Source organism: Dermacentor andersoni, chromosome 9 (assembly GCF_023375885.2).
Source record: "Dermacentor andersoni chromosome 9, qqDerAnde1_hic_scaffold, whole genome shotgun sequence".
Classification (NCBI taxonomy): Eukaryota; Metazoa; Arthropoda; class Arachnida; order Ixodida; family Ixodidae; genus Dermacentor; species Dermacentor andersoni.
Window position 1 is genome coordinate 15,763,883 of NC_092822.1, and position 18,513 is coordinate 15,782,395.

Genomic DNA, 18,513 nt, shown 5'->3' on the forward strand with positions numbered 1-18,513 from the left:
ATATATATATATATATGGCGAAAAAACCGACAGGCTCTGTTCCGGTCTTCGTCCGAGTTCCTGCACAAGGCCACCAATGGGCGCGTCTACTTCAAGCACGTGACCATCGAGGTTCCCAAGACTTGGCCGAAGAGAGGCAGCGCCCGTGCCCTGTCGTCCGGCTTCTTCGACAGGAGCGACGTGCGCGTCGACCAGCCCACCGCGCTGCACGGGGACAGGCCGTTCACCGTGCAGAAGAGACGCTGCGGAGAACCTGGAGACTTCATTCAAGTAACGCCCGCGTTTCTGGCCGCCATTGGCAACTCGACGGCAGAGAAATTAGAGAACGCAGGCAAGCGCCATTTCCGCCTATTTAGTAGATTAACCCTGTAATGCCAAAAGACACATTAAGGAAAAGTAAAACTTGGTCACTTTTACTTCTGGCCACCGATGACACCTTTATAGAAAACACGAACAATGAAATGTTGTTTGAGAAATATTTTAGTTGCTATAGCCATTAATTATATTTGGCTTTGGTTTCATAAGCTGTCCTCAACTGAAATTTCGCTCCAGCATATCAAGAACGTTATCATAGGCTGAAAGGTAAATTTCCCGTGCTCAAGTCGAAATTTACAAGGCATCACACTCAGCGCAGCATATGTGATACGGCAGACGTTGCAGGGCAATAATTTATTCTTATTTAGCTACTCGTTTCTTACTTAAGAGACGGTAGTAATGGAATTACGGGGGAAAGGGCCGTTGCAGCCACCGCGGTAAACAGCAGCCGAGCGCTTGGCGTTCGTTAATTGCTGGGCTACTGAGCAAGAGCTGGCAAGTGCGATTCCCTACAGTAGCAACAGCATTTCGATTCGATGAGTGCGGCATGTGAAAATAACGGTGCGCTGGTATGTACCGTGTAGCGGTTGCAGGTTTGAAGAGATCCGGTTAGGTTAAATTAATCCGGAGCCTCGTGTGAGATGCTTCAGATGTTACACCCTATGTCTTCGTTAATGGTAAATAAAACCTTGAAGCCACTACCAAGGTGCTATAGGCACCCTGCGTCATTAGGAACCCACGGAACTTCCGCGCAGAAGTTAACGCAGTGTTAAACGAGTTGACATTGGCAACGATAGCGTCCCTCGACGTTATCGCTACTTCAAATACCCCCGATGAGTGCTTGACCGAGTCTTCTTTGGAATTAACAGCTGGAACGCCAGTGAACACGACAAGACAGTTATGACATACTTCTTTAAATTAAAGAAACATATTTACAGTATCATTGTTCATAAAATTGGTATTTTGATTTGCTTGGAATTCGGGGCTTTCTTCTGTTCAAGACATTTGCGCCTAAATCGGAATTGGGTGGTGATTAGTCGGTGGAATAATATTTTTTTTTTTAACTCAGAGTGGCGGTATGATTGATTGATTGAGTGAGTGATCGATTCAACTAACTCATAACATTGAGATTCTATTATCTGACTCTCTAGAGGTTATTGGAAGTAATTTGCATATAAACGCGGTGTGAAAAGACAGGCAAGCATTTCACGACGTGATCCTGGCTCGCAGCGTACGTGATGGTGCACGAGTGGGCCCACTACCGTTACGGTGTTTTCGACGAGTACGGCAACGCTGACGACAGCCGGTATCCACTCACTTACTGCGACCGTGGAAAGGTGAGGAGCGGCGAACGCATGTGGGCGTAGATCGCCGAATCTTCCAGAGCACTTCCCAGCACTGCAGGCGTAGTAGTAGTAGTAGTAGTAGTAGTAGTAGTAGTAGTAGTAGTAATAGTAGTTTGCACTGAAATACACGGCAGCTCCAGTTATCATGTCTGTGCACAGACAACAGAAGAAAAACAAGTGTTAACTGGAACAACACTGCATTTGATGGTGTAGTTTGGATTTGTGTTGTCTCGAAATTGGGGCTAGTCAGAGAATTTCGAGCAAACGGTCATGCTTTGAGTGCAAGTCGACTTTTATATACATAAAACATATAAACATATAAAACGTTCTGCATATAAAACGTTGCCTTTATAGTCGTTAATTTAAACAACTACTCGTACAAATATTTAATCGACGATCTATTGACCATTATACCGTAAATTTTGATGTACGCCACTGTTTTGAAATGTGGCCAGAAAACAAATATAACCATATAATTTTGTCTCGTCTACCATAGTTGTAATATTCAAGAATAGTAGTCACTTAAGAAGCTATTTTGTGGTAAATGCATTGTATGCTTCGCCTATCGTTGGGAGTTGTACTTCTGTGAGCACTGACTACAAAACTGCCTGCCCCGCTGTTAGCACAAAACAAAATAAAAAGAAAGCACACTAAACCCTGATTTGGTGATATGCGTTAGCTGTTCATAAATTCATTGTCCTCACTGTGCGATCATGATTGCGCGCTACACTTGTCTTCGCAGGTGAAGCTTAACGCTTGCTCGAGCAGGATTGTCTTCACCGCAAGGAGAGCCGACGGAGGAAAGTGTGAAATCGAAGACAAGTGTCGTTTTGCCAAAGGCTGTGTGATCACTTTGCAGCAACCAAGCTGGAATCCCGTCGAGTCATCCATCATGTTCATGCCATACCTGGCCAACGTGAGAGCCGCCCTTGACTGTTATGTACAATGGCTAGGACCTTCTCAGAGGGTACAGCGGAGCACTAGGCCGCGGGCTCGGTACCCATCCGCGACCATCGCATTCGAATGCACGGGTATTATTACAACCCCAGTGCGCTTAGGTATAGGCGCCAGTTAAAGAAACCCTGGTGGTCAAATTTAATCTGCAGGAATTATTATGCCCTCTCAGAAAAAAAATATTGTTACTAACTAATAGTTAGTAAATGTACGTTGATAACTGTTTGTCATAATATTCCTACGTTGCTAGGAACTGCCGTTAATAAAGGTGGAATAGCAAAGCTTATTATTTAATGCCGCACATTTAAGACTATAGGTCGTATGGGTGAAAATTTATGCATTTTAATAAGATAAAAAAGCTGTTTATAATACTCTTATGATCTACTCTGTGCAACCATTAACTCGAAGATATGATAGAAGGATGCTGTTAATCTAAATTTTGTTCTGTCGTTGCCACTACACAGCATGATAGACATCGAGCAAGACGCGGTAGTAACCGTTACTAACTTGCCCTCTATGCATGCATACGTAAGTAAATAGCTCGTAAAAAGTTAGTAATGTCCTTTGAACGGCACCTACCTGCTGCGGTTAGTTTCTTACTAACATTTTTTGAAGGGGGGCGTAGCCTAAGTTATTCAGTGTAAATGTTCCACATTAGAACGTATAGTTGCATTCCTTTTTCCTTGCCTTGCTCTGACGAACTTACATGAAAATTCTGTGGCCTTCAGGTGTATACATGCTGCACTCGTCAACGTAAATATTGCTTTTGAGCACTTCGATATAACAAGCCGTAGAGCGCAAAGCTGTCATCTCAGGTGAAGCGTAAGCTTGTATAGTTTGCGCTTCAGCTTTACAATTTCGTTCCTCTCTGATCGTCCTTGTCCGAGTTATTTACTTACACGCTTCCACAAGGGGTAACTCGCCAAGTAGACCAAGCATTGATGCAATGAGGAAAACGTTAGTTTAAGTATAGGGAGATATTCATCGATGCTTGCAGGGCTGACAGAAATGATTAAATAAGTGGCATGAAAGACACAAATTATTTGTGCGCCGTTGTAATGCCCGGTTGGATAGTCTTAAAACATAGTTCTGCGACTGACACTAGAAGCAAATTTTAAGTCAGATAAAGTAATAGAATAATGCTAGAGAACGTCTAAGGCTCAATATTATCACCAACACAGCCTTAGTAATCGAGAAACTGAGTTAAATACAGGGCAATACTTGAGACTCCACCGGGCTCGATGACGTAGGTACTCCTCGTTATAATTCTGTCTCTAGTACACAACCAGTCGTAATCAAAAGATAATTGAATCACATTATAAAATGGTACTTGTCGAGTTCTGTAGGATACTTATGAAGAGCTCACTGACGGTACTCTTGACAACAACGCGGGCGGTCGAAAGTTTTCGTTTTTGCTCGACTCTGTGCCACCTGCACTTTCGTGTTTCAGTAGCTTCGTCATCGCGTAGTGTGTACTGGTTTTGTTGGTTCGTGAAACTCACACAAACTGCAAGTAACAGACAATTCTACGTCCACGTGATGTCGCACAATGGCCGAACGGTCCACGCCATTTGACCAAGAGCAGCTGCCGTGGTGAATCCAAGGCTCTGTCTTGGCTCGGTTTCTCCATAGCCGTGCGTTTCGTTTTGCGAAAGGAACCGCAGCGCCATCTGTGGGGTGGCATTTTACTCACCGACGACAGTAAATGGCGGTGATGGTGTATGCAACGTCACCACTCCCCAGCAGGGAGGGGGAATATTTGAATAGCGATAAAGGTATTCGGACATTTCAGACGCGATTTTCTCTGAAGGGGAAGCTTTAGCGCGGGCCCAACTCCGACGCGGCCCATTTAAATACATGTAAAATTAAAAAAAAGACGTCTTTCTGAAATAACCCCTGGACCGATTTCAATGAAATTTGTTGCATTTTAGAGAGAAAGTTAAATTCTAGTGACTGTTGGAAGCGGAACTTAGATTTACGGCCTGTATATTGTTACAAAAATTTTCTAAAACTCGAAAGCTCGAAAAAAATAGAAGCACGAAGTTTACAAATTCATAGCTCTGCATCAAGAAGAGATATCGTGGTTCTGTCAACGGGATCCATTAGATTATTGAAAGCGGACAATTTTGATATGTCATTTTTCATATTACGTGAATTTGTTTCGTTCTTTACAATGGTTGTTGAAAAGCTGTATTTCCGTGTTACATCAATTTTGTCAGCTTTAGATGTACTATTAGATGCAATTTACAGAATTGTATTGTCATTTTTTCTAGTTGAGTTGCGGAGCTGTAAACTTGATAGTATCGTTTTTTGAAAATTTTCGGTTTTCGCCAATCTTTAATAAAAAATTGACGATATTAATAAAAAATTCGAAACCAACCGTCACTAGATTTAAGGTTTACTCTTAAATGCAATGAACTTCGCCAAATTTCGGGCTGTTGTAACCGTACCGCTGGCACGAGTTTTTGGGGTCTCGGTGCTGACGCCCGTTATTGCCAATGGGTCGCAAGCCCCAAGGGTAGCGTTGGCCTGGCGGCCTGGGGCACTGGAAGCATCTGAAGGTCCCGGCAAAGCATGAGAAGACTGGTAACAGAACAACTTGTTTATTCTAACATAGCAAAAGAGCGGCCGGTCAGTTCGACCGAAGTGGAGAGACGGGAGAGCACGTAACTCAACAGTACAAATCGGAGCCTCTCCTCTGGCGTCCGGGGGCAGCTGCTCTTATACTCCCGGCGTCGCGGTCCAAAAGGGAAGGAGGGAAGGTCACGGGATGAAGGTCACGGGACGGCGCAGCAGGAGCCCACGACGGCGCGAACTGTCGGGCCGAGAGACCTGCTGAACCGAGTGTAGTGACGCATCGCCAACCGCCCACACGACGGCGCGAACGGTTGAGCCGAGAGACCTCCAGGCTCCTCATTCGGGGAACTCCGCTCCCCGGCTGCCGCGCTTTGACAAGCGAGGGCACACACACACGCACACACGAAGACACGTGGCACTGAAACACGCCTGGACACGCTTGGCGGGTAGGCGTCGCGGCGGCGTCGGACGGGCCAAAATGTCCGCCGCATTGAACAAAGCCCCGGCGTCCGTTGCATCCGCGCCGGCATTACCGCGCGTTGTAGGCGAAACGTAACAGACCGCCCCGCCGGGGGAAGCAGATCCCGATGGTCAGGGGACTGCATCCGCTGTCCGGAGGGATGTCGCTCGATGATGCTCATAACCGAAGTCGGGCGTTCTTTGGCGTTTCTTGAGCGCAGCGCACAGAGAAGGCCTCGTTCTCACGTTCAGGTGCACACAGGACACTGCAAAGTGACTTCGGGAGAGTTGACATTTTTGTTCTCGTTTCCGGCAAGCGTTAGAACCACGCCAAAAGTCAACCGCTCAGTTAGCAAGCACGGCACAACCCTCACTAAGCCCTGCCAGGCTCTTTCCCCTTTTATACTGCTGCCTAGTTCCTTACAGTAGTTTAGCAGCACTCAGAACGCGTCCACAAATCGGAAAAATTGCACTAAAAAGCACATCATCACTTTGAAACACTACACAAATGCAATAAGTTAAAAAAAATCCTGCCTCAGGAAGAAAAACATCAGTAACAAGCAATTTTGAGGCTGATTCCCACGTTAGGGGCTTCGACTTAAGCCATCGGCGTTACCGTTGAGACTCCCCTTTTTGTAACGCACCTCAAAGGAATATTGTTGCAAAGCGAGGCTCCAGCGCAGGAGGCGGCCATTTTTGGGAGAGATGGTCTGCAGCCATTGGAGAGGGCAGTGATCCGTTTCAATGATAAACCTCGAGCCAGCTAGGTAACATGACAATTTCTGAACGGCCCACACGATACACGCACACTCTTTCTCGGTGGCGCTATACGCCTGCTCACGACTCGTCAGCTTACGACTAGCATACAGGACGGGGGGTTCTACTTCTCCATTTTCCCGTTGGCACAGTACAACGCCCATGCCTCGCTCACTAGCATCACACTGAACAACGAACCCTTTTGTGTAGTCGGGCGATCGTAGCACAGGCTGGCTTGTTAGGGCGCTCTTTAGGGCGCTAAAAGCTCTTTCCTTCGTCTCATCCCAGACGACTGTTTGCGGCTCTGTCTTTCTTAGAGCATCCGTTAGGGGAGCCGCGATATCAGAGTACCTGGGGATGTACCTCTGATAATAGCCGGCGACACCTAAGAACGACCGAATATCGGTCTTCGTGCGCGGTTGCGGGAAGTCTCGCACAGCGGCCACTTTTATTTCAGAGGGGCGGCGTCGACCCCGACCAATCACGTGTCCGAGGTAGACAACCTCGGCTTGTGCTAACTGGCACTTGGGAGCCTTGACTGTCAAGCCCGCATCGCGCAGGCGGGTTAGCACTGCCCGCAAGTGCGCCATATGCTCAGGCCAGGACGCGGAGAATATCGCTACGTCGTCTAGATACGGTAAAGCGAATTCTTGCTGTCCCCGCAACACTTTATCCATGAGGCTTGAAAAGCAGTATGGCGCGTTCTTCAAACCAAAACTCAAAACTTTAGGACGGAATGTCCCCATGGGTGAAATGAACGCCGCATACCTACTAGCCTCTTCTGTAAGTGGAACCTGCCAATAACCCCTGACAAGATCTAGGGTGGAAATAAACTGAGCGCTACTCACTCTCTCAAGGCGCTCCTCGATGTTAGGGATCGGATAAATTTGATCCTTAGTGATGGAATTAAGCCTGCGGTAGTCGACGCAAGGACGAGGTTCCTTGCCCGGTACCTCAACTAAAATCAAAGGGGAGGTATAATCACTCTCACCCGCTTCAATAACACCGAGCTGTAGCATTTTCTTTACCTCAGCCTCCATAATATCGTTCTGGCGGGGTGACACCCGGTACGCCTTGGATCGTACTGGCTCTGGGGAGGTAAGTTCTATGTCATGAGTAAGGACAGAAGTCCTACCAGGCCTCTCAGAGAACAGACCTTGAAACTCTTGTAAGAGCTGGTGTAGTTCGGTTTTCTGCTCAGGCGACAGCGATGCTTTACTTATTAAGTCACTAATGACTTGATCGGCGTCTTTCCTGTTTGTCACTGAGCCTAGTCCCGGAAGCTCTTCTAACTTTCCCGCATCGGGATTTTCCTCTCCAGTATCTGGTGCCTTTAACGCTACAGGCTCAATTTTATCCCGTTCGGGCGTGCTCTGAATACCAGCTTGCTGCGCCTCTGACCCTTTTTCATCGTTCAACAACGTCGGCCCCGCAACTACCGCCTTTGCAGCGAGCTCCCGAACCTTCGATCTGGTTAAGGCCTGAACGCTAGCCTCACCAAACAAAAGCCCCTTCTCGCGCAGGAGGTGATCGGACCTGTTCGAAAATAGGTACGGGTACTGGGAGGGCAGCATAGATGACACTGCGGCCTCCGTCTCAAGTGCTCCGAAAGGTCCTTCAATAAGCACTTTTGCTACCGGCAGACACACGCTATGAGCTTCCACTGCTTGCTTGATCCATGCGCACTCGCCCGTGAACATATCGGGTTCTACGTAAGAGGGGTGAACGACATCCATCGTAGCTGCGGTATCGCGAAGCACTCGGCACTCTTTCCCGTTCACGAGGAGGTCTCGCATGTAAGGCTCGAGAAGCTTCATGTTCTCGTCAGTGCTGCCTAATGAAAAAAACACGACTTTTGGTTTTGTTTCTGGGCACTGCGCCGAAAAGTGTCCCGGCTTCTGGCACGTATAACACACGCGCACTTGCCTCATCTCGAACCGCTTTCCGCGTTCGGCTTCGGCTGCCGCCGTCTCCTCACGTTCGGTCGGACACTGCGCCGAAAAGTGACCCGGCTTCTGGCACGTATAACACACGCGCGCTTGCCTCGTCTCGAACCGCTTTCTCATGGGCGTGAACTTCGGCCTCTCAAACTTAGAGCCAAATGCACCCTTTTGACCGTCCTTAGCTCCACGAGCCCGACGCGTCACAAACTCCTCGGCTAACTCAGCGGCTCTAGCCACCGTACTAACGTCTGGCCTATCCAAGACCCAGTACCGCACGTTCTCAGGTAACCGACTATAAAACTGTTCTAGCCCGAAACACTGCAGAACTTTCTCGTGGTCACCAAACGCTTTCTCTTCTTTGAGCCACTCCTGCATGTTTGACATAAGCCTGTACGCAAACTCTGTATATGACTCACTTCTGCCTTTCTCAGTTTCCCGAAACTTCCGACGGAACGCCTCCGCTGACAGCCGGTATTTTTTTAGCAGACTCGATTTCACTTTGTCGAAATCCTCTGCCTCCTCTCTCTCCAAGCGAGCGACTACGTCGGCCGCCTCGCCGGGTAGCAAAGTGAGCAAGCGCTGTGGCCACGTTTCCCGAGAGAACCCCTGCTTCTCGCACGTTCGCTCAAAGTTAACCAGGAACAAACCAATGTCCTCTCCAAGCTTAAACGGCCGCATCAGGTCAGTCATTTTGAACAATACTCGTTCTCCTGCACCGTGTGCCTGACTTCCATTACGAGCGCGTTCCATCTCTAACTCGAGACGCTTCATTTCCAAAGCGTGTTGACGGTCGCGCTCTCTTTCTTTCTCTTGTTGCTCTTTACGTTCGCGCTCATCTTTCTCTTTCTGTTCTTTAAGTTCGCGCTCCTGTTTCTCTTTTTGTTCTTTAAGTTCGCGCTCCTGTTTCTCTTTTTGTTCTTTAAGTTCGCGCTCCTGTTTCTCTTTTTGCGCCTCCCTCTCCTCAATGGTCTCAAGGCATTCCGACAGCTCGTCATCCTCAGCTTCTAACTCAAGAATAGCCCTTAGCAGTTCTGGTTTTCTGAGTTTGTCTGAGACATCCAGACCCAACTCTCTCGCAAGCTCCAGCAATTTCGGTTTGCGCAACGACTTCAAATCCATGGCTGCTCTGAATGCTGCTTTCTCTACTGCCTACTATTGTCTTGCCGCAAACTAACCCGGCAGCAACGACAACCACAATTACCAGCTCTGTTTCTAACACTAACAAAAGCCTGGCAAAACTCAGAAGAAGAAAGTCCCGCACTCACCAAACCTCGCAGCCAAGACTTCAGCGCAGTCGTTCCGCTGCAGGCAACCAGTCATCACACAGGGCTCGTTGCGCTGCTCCCGGATGGTCGTTGTGCTGCTCAGCATACAGTCAACCGCATCTCTTCGCTGCTGGCCTCCGTTGTCGCGATCTCACCGCTGGCAACCAGATGTTGGAATCGTACCGCTGGCCCGAGTTTTTGGGGTCTCGGTGCTGACGCCCGTTATTGCCAATGGGTCGCAAGCCCCAAGGGTAGCGTTGGCCTGGCGGCCTGGGGCACTGGAAGCATCTGAAGGTCCCGGCAAAGCATGAGAAGACTGGTAACAGAACAACTTGTTTATTCTAACATAGCAAAAGAGCGGCCGGTCAGTTCGACCGAAGTGGAGAGACGGGAGAGCACGTAACTCAACAGTACAAATCGGAGCCTCTCCTCTGGCGTCCGGGGGCAGCTGCTCTTATACTCCTGGCGTCGCGGTCCAAAAGGGAAGGAGGGAAGGTCACGGGATGAAGGTCACGGGACGGCGCAGCAGGAGCCCACGACGGCGCGAACTGTCGGGCCGAGAGACCTGCTGAACCGAGTGTAGTGACGCATCGCCAACCGCCCACACGACGGCGCGAACGGTTGAGCCGAGAGACCTCCAGGCTCCTCATTCGGGGAACTCCGCTCCCCGGCTGCCGCGCTTTGACAAGCGAGGGCACACACACACGCACACACGAAGACACGTGGCACTGAAACACGCCTGGACACGCTTGGCGGGTAGGCGTCGCGGCGGCGTCGGACGGGCCAAAATGTCCGCCGCTTTGAACAAAGCCCCGGCGTCCGTTGCATCCGCGCCGGCATTACCGCGCGTTGTAGGCGAAACGTAACAGGGCAGTGTTTGTCGAGAAAAACGAATTCTCCTTTTACATGTATTTAGATAGGAACACCCGAGCTAAAGCTTCCTCTTAAGCTAGATCTTTTCCCGGCACGAAACAAGCGCTGCGGTGTTTCTGGAGTGGTATTTTAACACTCAACGTTGACTTAATATTTCTCTTTAATGTCTTTTTAAGCGCATTGACGAATTAACGGAATTGTTAAAAAGCGCAGTGTCTCCACTGCTTTCTATAGGTTAAAGAGGAACCTTTAGCTAGGGGATAACTCCGATGCCGGCCGCCTACTGAAATACATCTAAAACGAAGAAATGCTCTTCCAGGACAACCGATGGATCAATTTGAATGAAATTTGTTTCATTTCAGAGATAAATTTGGTTTCTAAGGACCGTAGATACCAAACTTGTTATTCATAACTTGCTATCTTTTACAAAAATTTCCGAAAATCCGCAATTTTAGTAAAACAGTAACAAGAAGTTTACCAGTACGTAACGCTGCCCCAAAAACAGATATCGCACTTCGGTAAACAGCTTCTGCTACGGCACCTAAATAAGACATATCTGATATATGCACGTAGGGCTTATGTGCATTTGTTAGAATGTTTACAGGGGAATTGAAAAAGTCCTACTCACAAATTAGTGGTATATTCCAGAGGCGTATAACGTATAAATTTTGTCCGCTTTAGATGCATTATTAGGCACAGTTTACAAACCCATGTTTTTTATTGCTGAGTTACAGAGTACTAAACCTGATTGTTTCGTTTTTGAAATCATGCAGTTTTCAACAATTCTTAGTAGAAAATCGACGGCCTAAGTAAATAATCTGCCACCAACAGTCACCATAATTTAACCTTCTCTTTGAAGTACAGCAAACCCAATCAAACTGAGTACATTGGTTGTCGGATGGATGGATGGATGGATGCAAAACTTTAATAAGGTCCTGAGGTACGCGACTCAGCGCGCTGCGGGCCACTCCCACGTTGGGACAGTCAGGCCTTGCCCGACCGCCGCATCGTGGGCCCTCTGGACAGCCCATAGTTGCGCCCCGGCATCGGGGCTCTTGATAGCGGAGAACCACTTGTCCTCATTGATCTGTTCTGTGCCTCGTAACGAGGGGCAACGCCAGAGCATATGGTCTAGGCTAGCGATGTCATTGCAGTGCCTGCAAGAAGTAGTGGCATAGGTGTCGGGATAAATTTTGGTTGCCGGAAAAATTATTTCTCCGTTTCCACGTATTTTGATAGGGCGCTCCAAGCTAAACCTTCCTCTTACGTTATAACCTTGAATGACAACAAACAACTAGATTGCTTGCATAGCTGTCGCTGTAAGATGACCTGTTCTTAACAGATAAGTTGCGCGCATGCGAAGGTGGCATTCTTTAGGCAAAACAAAATAATGTGAGCGCTGATGAAGACGTATGCCGCGTTATGTATTCAATACTACATCTGTCCTTTGACAGGTGAGCCAATTCTGCGACGATAGAGATGGGCCCAACGCCCACAACCCATTCGCCCCAAGCAAGCAGAACGACCTCTGCAAGCAACAATCCACCTGGAAAGTTATCAGTGGAAACGCGGACTTTCAGAAGTAAGCGATTTTCCCCCCTGGCGGCTGCGTCGAGCCGCTTCTGCTTAATAACCTTTATGTCTGTCCACCTTTGTTCACTTTTATTAAATATAGCTTATACCGTCGGTAAGATTCATATGGCGCCAAATATTGTAAATGTTCTCTTTGATCAATTCTCTAAATAAATAAATAAATAAATAAATAAATAAATAAATAAATAAATAAATAAATAAATCGTACCTTTCTGCGCCAACCCTCCCACATTTAGCATGAAAGCTATCCTGTCGTCCACCTTTATTTCCCTTTTCTTTATTATTTTCTACAGTTCAATTTCATCCACAGCTATTTTACCCATGCTATCCTTGTCTTTATTGTCCATTGGTTGGCTTTATATGGTCATGACCATATATATATATATATACACACTAGTATGGTGTGAACATAACTAACTGCCACAACTTCGCGATAACCTTTGCTTTATTGCCCAAGAGTTTCGGTCTGTGAACCGACATTTCTATGGTGTTACAGGTAAGCGCGTATATATATTGCTGTACCAGCAAACAGGCCTATCGTTCCCCTGTACACTTACCGAAAATGTGGGGCCAGTAAGCGGAACCGATGTTCTTCGCACTAAAAAGAAAATTAAATTCGTACCCAAAACCTGACATGTAATGTCGACTCATGGGCATCTCTAAAGCACACCGACAATATACATGTAGATACCACGTTATACTCAACGGATTCTTCGACTGGCTTCGATGAAAGAATACTAAATTATTTATCACGCAATGGTCGGGCAGCTAAGGTGAATCGGCGTAACCTAGATGAGTGCTAAAGCTAGTAAACTGTAAATGTGATGTAAAATGTGATGGCAACAGTGAAACCCTAGTTTGATAATCCTCCTTTCTTTTCCGCTTATACAAGACTTTCCGCATCAGATCCGTCGAAGTCCATCCACGTGGCCTACGAAGAAGCTCAGCAAAAGGAAGACCTGGCGCCGCGCGTCGTCCTTGTGCTGGACGTTTCGGGCAGCATGAAGGTGAGTACAATTGTGCATTCTTTTGAGGGCTGTATGGAAGTTTCACCGACTAACCCTGCTGTGTTTCCTTGCATTGTTCCTTCTCCTCCTTCTATAGATGCAGATTACTCGCCAGCACCACAAAATACACATATCTGGTTTCTTTCAATAACATTAATTGAAAGGACAGGTTGGCGCCTTGAGTAAAACCAGCTACGCCGCTTCACATTCCATACAAAACATAATCACAGTAAACACCGAGAAACACTAAATATATTCAAAGAGCGGGAACACATGCAAATTTCTGCAGACGAGTCCACGAAGCCACTGAAGATACTTAGGAGCACGCGATAAACATGCACAAATATTCACAGTTCGATATATAAACCATAATAATATATAAAATTGTAAGACGCTGCATTGAAAGCTTTATATGTATACATCAAGTGAACTAACATTTTTTGAATGCGCTAATTATTACTCATATCTACATTTATTTATTTTACTGCTAGATGTGTTGTATATACTACTTGTTTGTATTTGTTATTCATAATTTGGCGTTCTTACATTTAGTGGTTCTTTCCTGTTGAATTGTTTCTATGTAGGGTTAACCATTCCTCGTGTAAAAATCCGCAACAGGGGTATTTTTAGGAAAATAAATAAATAAATAAATAAATAAATAAATAAATAAATAAATAGATAAATAAATAAATAGAAGCACATAAAATTGTGTAATAAAACGCACAGTTCACAGTTCTTCTGACGGAGTCAACTGACGAATTGCACAACACATCCCATAACTCTACACAACAACGTGTATCTAACTTAACCTTGCAAGATTGGTAGTATATATCATCTGTTGTAAGGAAGCTTTTGTATTCGAGGAAAAGTTTTATGCAGTATGCCTCATGGTCTTTAACCTAGTTCTACAGTTCGAAATTTGGAACGATTAGTGAGAGTGACTCGTACACTTTTCGGTAAGTGTGTGTAGAATCTGAAAGAGTTTATGTGTTGTACAAAAAATTATTTATTAGGGAACTTTAGAAAAGCAAAGAACACGTACTTCCATGGGTCAGCCAGCACGGTCTTCAGTTATAATATGGAATTGTGGGTTATTACCAGTCTGGCAACCACCTTCAGCTGAGTTTGTGCCGCCACAGCTGCAAAGCAAATGTCATAGCAAAGCACGATAACATTGGGCAACGAGTAGTTGATACCAAGACGCAATGCACTAATAAACGTCTATTTGTTCTTGATATCGCGTACTGAACCAGCTTACGGATTTGTCAAGAATGCTTAAAACTGGGTTTTAAACTTAGTGAAGTTACACATTCGAACTTCGCAGTTGTTTCGACTTGTAATTTCTGTGGCAGCTTGTCCATTCATGCTTCAGGCCACTCAATTTTACTGTCAAATAATAATGACTTGAACATTTTATCTCTTCAAAGATGTCAACAAAGCGATGCGAAAGGCAACGAGGGCGTCGTTCACTGTTCATTTATAAAGTAGAACACAATGGGTGAGTTTATAATGCTACTGAAGTAAGTGCCACTACCTTCATGATCCTTAATATAGCAGAATGGAATTCTCTAATTGAATTCAGGCTTTAACTTTGCATTAATAATTTTCTGTTATTGATTTTTGTACCAACCTTCATTGTTTTGCTTAAACTCTATATGTACTGATGTTTGAATAAATAAGAAGGGGGGGGGGGGGTAGGGGCGAGGGCTCATACGACTCTTCAAACTAAACCTCTCGCCAGTTCGCACTGAAATTTTGCACAGGTGACATTTTCCTTTGAGTTTAGTTATATTACCACGTTTGCGTGATTTATCCACTCGTTTCGTCCATTATAAATTTTATGCGTGCACCGTCTGCAGCTATGCGTTACACAAAATATCTCGATTCCGCTGTAACTGAACGGTAGCGCCATCTGTCACGGCTACGGCGAAAACTGTGTGCTTGCCGTAACCGTGACACATGGCGTTCCGTTGCCGTGGAACTGAGACAGCAAGCGCACGCTGTTAAAGAAAGTGCACGTATAGTACATGACAAATATTGTTTGGTGACAAGATAAGCCCCAAAGGCTGTTAAACGTTTTTAACGTGAATTACGTAAATAAACTTTTAAACATTGCAGAGTAGCCAACCAGGTTCAGTTCTGGTTAACCTCCCTGCCTTTCATTTATCCTTGTTCATTTCTCTCTGTCTCTCTCTCTGTGTCGCGTGCTGTAGAGATGGTCATGCTCCAACTCGCTACTCGAGTGCGTACTGTTGCAATGCAGGAGTACAGACGACTAGACTTTCTTAAGGAAGCTGCGACACGCTACATTGGCGACATCAAAGACGGCTCGCGTCGACTGGCCATCATCGAGTTCAGTTACCGCGCCAAAGTGGTGCGCACTCTGATGCCAGTGAACGTAAACACAAGAACTGGGTTCCTGAACGCCACACGCGGATTGAAACCAAAAGGATATACCTGCATCGGATGTGGCCTCGAGAGGGCCCTAGAGGTATTTTGACATTTTGGTAAACGTACAGCTTGATTGACGTATGTGCATGCGAGAGAGTAAGTACGGACAGGTATTGGGGGGGGGAGGAGGGGTGATAACTAGGCTGCGCCGAGCTGTTGACCCTGCTTCAAGGAAGGTTCTCCCGAACTGCGTTCATCGAGTGTTTTCTCGAGCGTGAAAGAAGCCCGCGAATACACGCAAAGTGCCTTGAGGGGCCAGTCCCGCGGCAATCTTGCGTGCATTTACGGGCTTCTTTCACGCTCGGAAAAACACTTTTATGTAGCACGTATTGAGCAATAGAAAGCTGTATCGGGAGTTTTTCATGTCGCTCTACGATTTGCTCTTTGACACTTTCATCTAACTATAGTGTGTGAGAAGCTGATTAAATAATTAGGGCTAATTGTCTAATTAGGCGCAATACAAACAAAATTGTTTGAGTATCTCCAAGCGACGGTAAACAACATTACCTAGGTTTTTCCCAGCTAAGCGGCATTTGCACATTTTTAGACTCTGGCTAAAGTTAGCTGGGACAACCTGTATATGACACCGCCAATCGACAGTCTTCCATTTTGTTTGTGTTTGTGTATTTGCGTGCGTGTGCGCGTGCTTGCGTGCTTGTGTGCGTGAGTGTGCGTGGATGTGAGGGGGGGATATTTGGTCATCTTACTCAGTCAAAATTGTGCAAAGGCCAAACCTTTGACCGTCGTACGAAGCTCAGGCAAGACACGCTGAAAGGTGTTTCAAGGTGCCCTTCGTACTCTATGTATTGGCGCTGTCCTTCATTGCAATAGACTCCGTAACTACACTCTATTCCACTATTCTTCAATTACAAAACTGGTTCTCTTAGTGGGCGTAAGTGATGCCAGGCCTCCTTCAAGCTGCCCTTTGCTCCGTGGCCCGTGTGTGTAGACAGAAACTGCATTTTTACGCTGACCATGTTGACCCATGAACGACCGATGGAACACACAACCACACTTCAGATTGACAATTTTGAGAAAACTTGTAGTTGTGTGCTGTAGTTATTGCGAAGCTAGACCTGCAGGGAAGTTCAAAGAGGTACCCCTGAAAGGAAGCGGGATTTAGACGGCTACATCACTTAGATTGAGTTGCTTTATTGGAACTACTAGTGAGCATTCAATTATATTTTTCTGCTTTAAATAAACTATGTTAGTTTAACATAGCGAGTCCTTACTCTAGACTGTCTTTTGTTCTTATCATACTTTGTTCACGACCGGCCGGTCTTGGTATTAACGCAGGCGGAGTACAGCTCGGACCAATGACGGCGCGAAAAGAAAATAATCGGAACACAGCTGTTATCTCAACCCTGAGGCTTTTATTTCTGCTCAGTGGAGTTGACATTGTCAGTCGCAAAGCCGGAAACCTACTTCGGAAGTTTGCTCGAAAGAAGCACGCATTGCTTATGAGCCAAGATTATGTGAGTGCAAAGTGCACTGAGTATAGTTGCGATAAAACAGCTCGAAGGCTGGTAGAAGCGTTTTATATCAAGAAAAAAGGACAAATGTGTATCCGTGACAGATCGGCGGTTCTGCAAGGGAGTGAAATGTACTTTCTAGATTCCTGTCTTTAAATATTGCCTCGATTTCAGTGGATCCTTCATATAAGCGGCCACCATAAAATAAATCTTGTTGACCAGTACAGCACTCGTCCGGTCTTCTTCCTTCGTCCGTGCTCCAGGTCCCTGTATATTTATAAACTGAAAGTGCCCCAACAAGCCCACCTAAACAAGCATGCTGTCAGTTCAGATGTTCCAGTGGAGTTTGCATTAACGCATGCTCGTCGTTATTTTCAGCTACTGACGACCGCCAATGAGACGCCAGAGGGCGCCACAATCCTGCTCATGAGTGACGGGGAGGAGAACAGAAGCCCGCATATTGTCAAATTGCTGCCCCGGATTGTCGCCTCGAAAGTCGTGGTCAGCACGCTGGCTCTGGGAGCCACAGCCGACCACAGACTCGAAAGTCTGGCCACTTCGACGCGTGGCAAAGCGTTCGCCTTCCGCGACCTGCAGGGAAACATCGTGGACGAAATGGAGTCTGCCTTCGTGTCATCCACGACGAGCCAACATGACCCCGTGCCCCGAGCTCACACGGTATGCGTAATTGAATAACTGATTTGTTTAAATACATATATATGAGAAAAGTAGTTATTCGGATCTGCTGTTTATCTATATCTATATATTTATATATTTATTCATTCAATTACCCTCCAGGCCCTTAAGAGATTGGAGAGAGAAGAGGGTACAAGGTCAATAAATACGATACGACAGTCGCATCAATAGAAAAAATGCCATAAAATGGAAAACCATAGAAGGAGTGACGCAATTCGGTAGCTGTCCATACATTCACACACACACACATAAAAAAAAAAAGAAAGGCGGTTCCGCTAAAATTGTTGAAAAGAGAAAATTCCACCCCATCCTCAGTCTGGGCGTACTATTAGCGAAGGAAGCTGGCCAATGGTAAAAAGCATTTACTAATGAGAAGCTTTCTGAATTTGGTCCAATGTTTTTAACAGCAATTCCAGAATAATTATTCTCTACAACGAAGGCACCTCTGTGATTCAGCATTGATGCCTGAATGGCAACGCTTTGGCTCTGCAGTACTGGTAACTTATCGATAAAGTAGCTAAATTTAGCAAACTTTATTAAACCTAACAAAAAATATTTTTTTAGTCCTTTAGCGACCATTTATGTGATTTTAAAATGAGGTAAATGGCTAGCAAATTATCTTTGTAAAATTCCCCAAGAATCTTTGGTTACGTTCAATGCCTCGCAATTATATTATCCCAAGAAGTATATACGCGTTTCCATTCGGTCGGCACTTGTAAATACATATGTATACGAAACATCATATTAGCGAGCCTTTAGCAAAAAATTTCTTTTGTAGGTATTGCGCTATCTTGAGATCTGATGCC

General features: G+C 45.9%; 1 protein-coding gene across 1 annotated transcript; it reads left to right on the forward strand.

The window, feature by feature from the left end:
• The first annotated feature begins 1,232 nt into the window (after window positions 1–1,232).
• LOC129383769 (calcium-activated chloride channel regulator 3A-1-like) lies at window positions 1,233–18,176 on the forward strand. Its single transcript, XM_055068549.1, has 6 exons — window positions 1,233–1,652; window positions 2,404–2,577; window positions 11,943–12,070; window positions 12,974–13,088; window positions 15,352–15,579; window positions 17,390–18,176. The coding sequence occupies exons 1-6, from the start codon at window positions 1,554–1,556 to the stop codon at window positions 17,705–17,707; spliced, it is 1,062 nt and encodes a 353-aa protein (XP_054924524.1). The 5' UTR covers window positions 1,233–1,553; the 3' UTR covers window positions 17,708–18,176.
• Window positions 18,177–18,513: the final 337 nt, after the last annotated feature.